This window comes from Lygodium microphyllum, chromosome 16 (assembly GCF_053477565.2).
Source record: "Lygodium microphyllum isolate KBCC chromosome 16, Lygodium_microphyllum_v1.1.10, whole genome shotgun sequence".
Taxonomy (NCBI): Eukaryota; Viridiplantae; Streptophyta; class Polypodiopsida; order Schizaeales; family Lygodiaceae; genus Lygodium; species Lygodium microphyllum.
This window is the reverse complement of record NC_141150.1, coordinates 12,772,555-12,782,424: the sequence shown is the minus strand read 5'-3', so window position 1 is coordinate 12,782,424 and position 9,870 is coordinate 12,772,555. Positions and strand designations below refer to the sequence as shown.

General features: G+C 40.4%; 1 protein-coding gene across 1 annotated transcript in view; it reads left to right on the top strand.

Moving 5' to 3' along the window:
* The first annotated feature begins 1,291 nt into the window (after nucleotides 1-1,291).
* SWC2 (DNA binding protein SWC2) overlaps nucleotides 1,292-9,870 on the top strand; it is a 72,800-nt gene continuing 64,221 nt past the window's right edge. Inside the window, exons 1-6 of the mRNA XM_087695481.1 lie at nucleotides 1,292-1,506; nucleotides 7,243-7,312; nucleotides 7,407-7,478; nucleotides 7,553-7,596; nucleotides 7,733-8,051; nucleotides 8,137-8,209. Coding sequence (XP_087551607.1) covers nucleotides 1,304-1,506; nucleotides 7,243-7,312; nucleotides 7,407-7,478; nucleotides 7,553-7,596; nucleotides 7,733-8,051; nucleotides 8,137-8,209 — 781 coding nt within the window. The 5' untranslated portion in view covers nucleotides 1,292-1,303. The remainder of the gene's footprint in view (nucleotides 1,507-7,242; nucleotides 7,313-7,406; nucleotides 7,479-7,552; nucleotides 7,597-7,732; nucleotides 8,052-8,136; nucleotides 8,210-9,870) is intronic.

Sequence of the window (9,870 nt, the reverse complement as noted above, 5' to 3'; positions counted from 1 at the left end):
TTTTGTTGGGCTCATATAGGTTTCCTTCCCAATCAAAGGATTGAGTGCGAGATTACGACATTTGACGAATACGGTCTTTGTCCCCTACTATATATGCCTCAAACTTGTACAATGAACCCATGAGAATCTCCACCGTGAAAATGAATATGGCTCCCATCCTTGTACTTCACCATGATGGCATTTATCTAGCCAATCAATGTAGTTATCACATACACCAACATAGCTTTTTAGCCATACCTTCCCAAACAATATGAAAGCATATGCCATTCTTTTATCAAATAACTATGAAGAGTGGGCTTCTTGCTCTACACTTCCTCTCTCATCTTATTCTCATTAGGAAGAGTGGACCTCTAGCTCTCAATATTATTTGCTAGGTTCAAATGCAAGCCCCACCACAGATTCATCCCTCAATGGAGCAAACACAATGATGTAAGCCTTGCAATTTGGTATGTTTTCCTTGTCTATTGAAGCCAAAGAAGCTAATGCTAGTGCATTGAATAGTTTGGAAAGAATCTGAAGGGCCAAAAAGATAGAGAATGGGTAACCATGGAGGATTTAGCATTTCTTGAGGAAGTACTAGACAATGTCAAATAGTCAAGAAGCTCTACGAGGCTTGGTTGATAGATGCTTAGATAAAGAACAAGAGTTGGGATCTCTATGTGGATGCTTTTACCATCACCATGCTTATAATGATGACTTTTCAACCAAGTTTGCTCCCACTTCTTTGGTGTTATGAACACTCATGACGCATCTACTCAAGGTGATGCAATGCTAGCCCTTCATGAAGCTTACTTAATAGTAGAAAAAAAAGGAAGAAGGTAGGTTATCGCATGATGATGGCAAAAATATTTAGCATGGAGGAAAAGATGATGATGCAAATGATAATCAAATGTGAACTCTCATGCCATGTACATCAAGTTTTTGTTCGTGTTTCTAGAAGTACACTCAATGTAACAACACATGATAACTTGGGCATATGGCTTTTGATGGTAGAGCGAAAGAGAGAACTTATTGCAAAATAATAAATTATTCGATAAAGAAACCCAATGGAAGTCCAAGGATACGATATTTCCATTATTCTACATAAGAAAATGTTAGCCGTTTAAGCCATGATGCATAAGGGAAAACCAAAGTGTTATCGAAGAAAATATATTACCTGATGTTAAATACTGAAATTGAGCAATAGGAAAGCAAACAAAACAATGGAGCGAGAATACTACTACACTAGGGTAACAAGAGTGTGGAAGGACGTGCCCTTACTAGCTCGACCTAAATACGGAAATTCATAGGTGTGAAATTAAGTATGATATTAAGCCAGGTAGATACTTCGATCAAATCCTGGCTTAATGAGACAAAGTTCGCGTGGGACACCAACGCATGTGATCGAGTTGGTCCAGGCAATCTCACAGACCAGGGGGAGAGAGAGATGGCGACGGGAACAGCAGGCGACAAAGGAACTCCCACCGTCTACCTGGAACGCTCCAGTCGGGCAACGCGAGGAAAGAGGTAAGAAGTACTTCCTTGCACCGTCTTCTGTTCGTCCCTTTCACCATGCGGGAATTACAGTGGGAATTCGTCTAAAACTTCTTGTGATATCCCATCACGAGCTTGAACGGAGAGGTAGTGTGATGCTCATATTCCATGGAAGGAGAGGGAATGGTTGGCAATATGCCCCATTTTTGAAGAAAGAATGAAGCAAGTTGATATCAAATGTCTTCAAATCATGAGACAGTTTTCCTTGTTCTCCAGGGTTCTACATTGTGTTTACAGTCACTTCAAATGTTTTTGGGCCTTCTGATCACATGATGGCCATTGGCTAACTTGAAGATTTTTAGCCCTAATCCTTCAATGTAAAAGAACTGGTCCCTGGTGTGTAATTTCCATATTATTTTTGTTACATGCGGAAGTTTAAGGGCAGATCGAAGTTCCCATTACGAATTGCTATTTCAGGAACTAGCCTCCGCTTATCCGCGTATTGTTGTTGCATGCAGAAGTGTAAGGTCAGATTGAAGTTTCCATTACGAACCACTCTTCCACAAATTATCATTAGTCAATAACTTGAACAAAAGTGTAGTTGAGAGAGAGTTGGGTGAGACATTTGCAAAACCTTTTACGGTCCCAAAGTCATTCATCTCTCATTCCACCTTAGAGTATCCGCCTCAATTTGGATCAGATTGCACCAACCCAAGCTCGGCTGAGGGTTGGGCTGACCATCTAGTGGAGAATAAGGATGCTGAGACCATGATCAGAGAATCAAGCTGCAACACAGCTGGAAGGTTAGTGTGGTAGGCTGAATGTTACACCCACACAGGCTGAACTGCACCAGTCCGGGATTATACATTGAAGACATTTATCTGTCTAATACTACTTATGTAATGTTTAATAGCTTTTCAAATGTCAACTAACGGTAAATTTCTCACTTGGATCAGAGAGGAGTCTTGTCCAACTTGGTATAAGCCATGGCACCAAATGACATTTCAAGGCTCATTTCAAGTAGCAGTAGTGGACTGAAGTTAAGCAACATTCCTTTAAAATTGTCCATGATGAAATGATTGTAGCAACTTAACTATTGGTCGAGTTATTATAAGGTTTATGGTGTAATCCCTTCCTCCACAAGCAAGGGACACATACCTATAAAGAGACTCAAGGGAAGGATATTCTAGAATCTGTGCCAAGAAAGAGTGAATGGATAAGAAAACCTTGGAAGTGTTGAGACGAAGGTGATAAATAATAATAATAATAATAATAATAATAATAATAATAATAATAATAAGCGCAATGAATATGGCTGATACAAGGCAGCCCTTGCACAAGGTATAGTATGGTAGTGAGGGAATTGGCTTGATGAATTGAGTGGATAATTGCCTTATTGATAGGATGTCCTGTTGAGCTAAAGATTCATTCCATACTGATTATCTCTTTAAAACAGCCCCAAAACATGCAAATTACCAAAAGTTTCATTAAATGGGGAGCATCTCTAGAGAGTTTTTGCGTTCCACATGCAAAACCCTAATTTGGGAGGATCCTTCTGCATCTATAAATAGATAGGCTTCCCACCATTCGGCCCTATCCTTGTCTTGTAGGTTTCAGCTTATCAGCCCTCTTCTAATAGCTTTTTTCATAATACCTTTTTACTAAATTATGGAGGTATGACTATTTTCGATTCTCATTGGAGCTTGATTGCAATAACAAGCAATGCTATTTACTTGATTCTTTAAAGGGTGCCATGGAGATGCCATGATGTAAGTAAAATAATTTAAGGCCATATGATCATTTAAGATCTTATTGTTTATAAGTGTCTAATTCATTAATTTATTTTTGAGATATAAGAGTAAAAATAATTATTAAAAAACTAGACAAAATGCCTCATATACCTTTTGATCTACTTGGAAATATGGAGTACAGACAAGTTGTGGTAAGCTCTTGATCAGAAGACATTAAGATAGTTAATTCCCCAAGACAACATACGTATGTTAAATAATTTCATAGTTTGTTGTTGGTTGTAGTGTCCTCATCAAGAAGATAGCACCTCATGTGGTTGAAGGATAATTACTAATGCTACAATGTTAATTTATTTTATTTATTTAAATTATGCAAACTTATAAAGGCAACATGAAAAATAGTCAACTTTTAGATAGAGTTTTACTCAAAAGATAGTCCATTGCAAAATAATGGGTAAAATAGCACTCTTGTTATTTGAATGTATATAGTTTTCCAGGGATTGTTAGAATAAGAAGCATGTCTGGTATATATGAGCAAAGCTTTTGAAATACACGATCGTCCAATTGTCTAGCCCCTGGAGTGATAGCTATTACATGGCCCTATCCTTGTCTTGTAGGTTTTAGCTATCAACCCTCTTCTAATAGCTGTCCAGTCCTGAGTGATTGCTGCTATATGGCCTATAGTTATTGTTGAGAAACCACTTCTTCTGTTCATACACTTCATTTAGGGTTTTGCACTAATAGCCCCAAAAAGGGCTGATGTCCACATTTTGGCCTCTTTTTCAGTGGGCGCCCACACAGTGGTGCGCCACCCTAGACAACTTATGTCTATAAATAGGCAGTCACTTCATTCATTCTACATTCACTTCAGTCATTCTTCAACCCTCTTCCTTGTCATTTTGACACTCTTCCCTTCTATCTCCTGCCTCTCCATTGCTCTTGCCCTCACACCCCTTCAGGCAGATATTGTGGTTAGTGGTGGGCATCTATCTCTTTCCTCCAGCATGGCGATTGTCTCTCTCATCTTGGTGTCATCTTAGGCCAGTCTACCATCTACGTTTGGCTATGTGGAGGATTCCCCACATCCTTGGTGTTAGTCTCCCTCAGTTGATGTTATCCTTTTCCTTGCGTTTGCTGCATCTGGAGACTCTCCATCAACTAGTGTCAGCTCCTTGCACTCGGCGACTTGCTTAGATCTGCGTTTTGGCATTTGGAGGTCTTTGCATTGCTTGGCGTCAGTCCACATCACTTGGTAACAACCTTCTACCATTTGGCGACCTTTCCTATATGGGAGTCAGCTTTCTACAGTTTGTGTTTTCAGCAATTTGGGCACATGTATTTGCATTTTGCATCATGGCCTTCTCCTTGGCATCTGAGGATTGTGGTTCGCTTCCTTGATAGCTGGTGATCATCTTTCTCATCTTTGATGGCATCAGAGTACTGCGGTTCGCTCCCTCAAGAGTTGTCCTTCACCTTCCATTGATTACTTTGATAGCCCATTGCGTGGAGGATTGCATCTTGCTCCCTTCACTGTGCAGATTCCCACAAGTGCTGCCGCTTGATTTAGATAGGATAGTGCAGTTATCTTTTGAGCTTTGACTTCGTTGTATCAACTTTTCTTCTCATAGCATGATTCAGTGTATCATTAGCCTGTTCTTCTTGTGATTCTGAGTTTCTTTTCTGTCTCAGGGATTGCTATACACACATTATGTTTCTCCCCGCACACCCTAATGTCTCTTTAGTCTATTTGTCATTTTTGGACAAGGTATCAGAGCCTTCTTTTGTTAGTCATTTTCTTGATAGTTGTTGCCCAACCTCCCATTGTTGTCGGTGCTCAGTTGCCATTATCTTCAATAGGTCATTTTTGTGATTTCAGCTCTTTTCTTTATTAGCGTTTGCTCCAAGTGGTGGTTGCTGCACTCGGGATCCATCTGCAGGGGATTACACATAACAACCCCTCCCTTAGCCTGCTCCCCCAAGAGCCACTGGTTGTTGGATAGATCTGCCCTTGAGCATTTTGTACTTTCTCTCATTCATTTACGACATTGATTCATTCACTCCAAAGTTCTCTTTCTTCTTTGTTTGTGTTTGTGTTTTTGCGTTTCGTGTCTAGGGTTTGTGTTTATCTCGTTACTATTTGAATTATTTTGTTTTAGTCGTATTCGTGCATTCTATGTTTTCTTAGTGCAGACCCTAGCATATCTTCACATGGTCTCAAAGTTGGTGCTCTTTTAAAGAGTATCTTGCGGTATTGTGGAGGCTTGATTTTGTGTGAGATACAGGGATGACATGTAGCCATTTTACAATGTCTCAAACTCCTCCTTAGGATCCCACTATGTCTTATCAGGCTTCTCCATTACGAAAGGCCTTGAGGAGGCATTATGGACTCATGAGGAGGATGACGCTTCACCTTCACTTTCACTTTCTTCTCCTTTTTCTCACTTCATGATAGATGAGGAGTTTCAAGAATTCATGTGCAACAAGTATGGTTCAACTTACCTCCCTCCTACGAGCTTTTCTACTATATTCGGACTAGCTAGTGAGGTTGGCCACCTCACCAATCAAGGAGGACATATGACATTTGGGATGATTGGTGAACCATCTTCTTCATCTTAGCTACTCCTAGTGTTAGGTTTGTATAACACTTTTGAGTCTTATGAATCAAAACACTCCCTTGTTTCTCCTTTTGGTGTTTAGGATCTAGATAACTTTCAGTGTGCCAAGTTTAATCGAGGAGGCTCTAGATGCATATATAAATCTACAGATATACCTAGAACTGCATCTACTGTTTCTTTTAAGCATGTGCCATGGAGTTGGCACTTCTCTTTTATATTCACTCCCATCCCGCCCACATCTCCCTAATCTCTTTCTTTTGCATTCAGTAATTTAGGATTGCACTCCATTTCTGCATCCAATGCATTGGGAGTTGGGTCTTCCATCTCTACTCCTAGTTCTTTCTCTCTCTCTCCACCCCATGTCTCCTCTCAAGTGAATGCCACTTTGCATCTTGGTATATCTTTAGGGGGAATGCCAACCTTTAACACTGTGCCTTATCCATACTGCAAGTGAGCACATCTGTTTACCTTGGGACGGCAGTGATGGGTATCCCCCCCACTTCCCTTGGACACTCACTTGCCCATTTATCTGTTAGCCTGCCTATTTCATGTATGTTAGTCTGTCATCTCCTGGTTGTGAGCTTTGTTAGAGTCTAATAGAGACATTGGAGCTCTAACTATGTTATCTTATTGTTTTGTGTGCATTTCTTTCCCTTGTGCACAGTTAGTGTGCATTTTTTATGTTTGCCAATCCAATGCCAGTCAATCCTGCCCTGTCAGTTAGTGATTCTGCTCTAGGATGCTGCAATTTTCCCCAAAGTGGCCACATCAGCATTTTTCACATTATTTTATTGCTGCCAACTGCACTAAATACAATCGAGCAGATCAGTCAGCCAGTTTGGCAGCAGGTCGGCCAGTTTGGCTGGATTCAGCTATTTATAATTGATCTCTTGGCTGTGGTAGATTCATTCTCTCTTCTGTAGGTTGCTGAGCACACTCCGTCTCTGACATACTCTGTCTCTAGTGCTGCCATTGTTTTCAGCGTGATCTGGTGCCCTCACTGATGCGAGTGACTGGAAAAATGAGCTAATTCTATTCCATGAAGCTGAGCAAGTGACTCACATCAAGTTGGGCTCAACACTTGGGCAAATCTCATCCTCTAAACTCAGAGTTGAAACTGCTGTATTTGAAGGGGCTGGGTGATGAGTTGGCGGTGTCCTCTTGGTGTCATGTTCTTACCTTAAGAAGGGCAAGTAAATGTTTAGGTCTGAATCATGCCTCTATTCTTCTTACGTGCAAAGCTGTTAACCTCAAGGATCCCATAGACAGTTTGAGGGTTGGCATTTTGATTCACTAACTGATCTAAATGATCCTGGTCACGATCACATCAAAATGATCTGTTCTGTCCCTGGCATAAACTTGAGTGACTTCAAATATCAAAACAATTTCCTGTTTTATTTTATCAGGTTAACAAAGTTGATTGATGAGGCAGCCGAAGCAGATGAACAGTTTTGGGGTCAAGATGCATTTAAAGAGGTACAGAGGACTTGTTTTTCTACATTTAAAGTATTGGAGTTAAGTGACATGTTAATAGATGCTGAAGGGGTATGTCTTTGTTTGGATGCTGTAGGATGCTGGGGATGCTGAATATGAGGCAGAGGAAGAAGTTGTTGATGAATTTGACAGTGATTTTTATGAGGATGTAAGTGCATCAGTTTAAGATCCTACTCTGTTTTGAGAATATGTTAACAATGTTTTTCCCTTCCCTGAATTTAGGAAACTAATGTGGAGGAAGAAGCAGAAGAGGAGGTTGATGAAAGGTGACTGTGAACTGCAAAGCAGTGCAATTCTTTTCTTTGAATTTTGCAGCATATGAAGTGGTTTTGTATAGTGTTTGCAATAGAATTAGTAACAAGGTTTGCTGAGTTTTCTCTTCTTTCTGTTTGAAATTTAAAGGAGAGAGAGAATCAAAAAGAAAAAACTTGTGCCCCCTGGGACCAAAAAAACTAAAGAAAAAAAGAAAAGCTCTACAAAAGTCAAGGGACTTGATGTGATTGAGGCCGCTGTTGCAGCAGCTACAGAGCCAGATTTAGAAGATTCTAAGGCAATTTCAGTATCCATTGACATGAAGCAAATTGACGAGGCAAATGATTTGAATGATAATTCAGTGGGCTTGGAGGCAGAGCGAATTATAAGGAAGTCTACAAGGACTGCTGTTGTCATTAGACAGGCTGAAAGGGATGCTTTACGAGCTGCGATGCAAACTGCAATTAAGGTGAGTGAGCAAAAAAGAAGTTTTTTGATGCACAACAATACTTTCGCAACATGAATAAGATAGTATATGTTGTCTGTTTGTGCAGCCTGTAAAAAAGAAGCGAGAAGGAGAGAGGCGTATAACACAAGAAGACATGCTTCTAGAAGCTGCTCAAACTGGTAATATGCTTTCTGCCAGTCAAATGTTCTTGTGCACTATCTGATGTGTTCTACCCTCTTGCATTGTCTGGCATATGTACCGATTTTGGTCTCACGACTTCATTGATCTTGTGAAGTTGTTCATGTATGATTATATTGCTCACAGTATCTTCCAGCTGGATTTCATTGATTGCTTTCTTGCTTAATGCTTAAGAATTTATCACCTTGATTTCATGCTTTATTATTGGGTTTCTTTTTTCTTTAACATGCAGTGTGATGCCATAATTTAACTCAAGGGACAAAATCCCTCTCGGAAAAGGCAGGGTGTTGAGCTAAAATAAGCATTACATGCTGAATCAGCCTCTTAAACAACCCCAAAAATGCTTAATTAATGAAAACCCTAAAATGGTGCATGGTTTGAGAGAGTTTTAAAATGGTGTGTAATATGCGGTCCTAAAACTTCTATAAATAGGTAGGCTACCCTCCATTCAGCTCAATTTCGTTTTTGTAGGTTTCAGGCCCTTTAGGCTTCGCTACCCATACACCATTCGCGGAGGACATCTCAATCGAAGCTGTCCATTGCTGTCTACATGAATTTGGTGCTTGTTTCCAGCCTCCTTACTGATTCATAGTGTTTCCAGCCAGGTGACTGTTGCTCTTTGCTGCTCTGTTGTCGTATAGCCTCTTCACGTCAATAAACTGCTCAGTTCGCATGCTCTAGCTGCTGCCTAGCCATCAACGACCTCATCCTAGCTGTCACCATCAGTCTGCTGCTTTCGTTTACTGTGCAGGCTGCTGCCACATCATGTGTTGCCTACATTTAATGTGCAGATTGCTGCCATGTCATCAGATGAATCTGCGTTTGCAATTTTCTCTCTCTCTTTTGCCTATTCGACATTGATCTAGCATCACTATTTGCTGTATTTGTTGTTGCTTGACACTCAGAGGCTGCCTTGTTGCGTTTTGGGATTGTTGCTCATCACCTCTGCCTCGATCTACGAGACATGAGAGTTCAGGATATGATTTTCATCTCTTGCACGGTTTGTTTGTTGCATGAGCATTGTATATTCAGTATTCAGTTATTCATTCAATTTTCCACTATATTCATTATCCTAGAGTTATTCTAATCCTAACTTTGTTCTGTTGAGTTTATGCTTTGTCCGACATCTTCATTTATGTTTTTGCGTTAGGGTATTCTTCACATGGTGTTAGAGCCTAGGTTCTTTTCCATGAATCCTTGGCCTTTGATCTGAAAACCCTTTGCAAGAAGTAGGAACAACAAGAGGGCAAGATGACTTCGAATACATTTTCACCACATCAACATGATACTCACAAGCCTAGCACATCGAGACACGAGATGGAGTGGGTTTCATAGCTTGCTCCTCCTTTTGACATGGCCGGAGAGTCTTTGGTAGACTACCATGGAGTCTACAAACCATAGGAGATCTCATGATCTGAATACGATTTCATTCTCATACATTGAGCTCAATAGTAGATTGAAGGTGAATTTGATCTAGCCATCTTGATGTGGAAACTGACATGGAGTACAAACCATTTCCTCTCTACCACCATTATTTCCGTCTTTGCCTCTTTCAATTTTGTAGGAAGGACGATGGAAGCCCCACAACAGATGGCCATTCTGCGTGAAAATTGGCATGGAGTACAAACCATTTTCCTCTCTA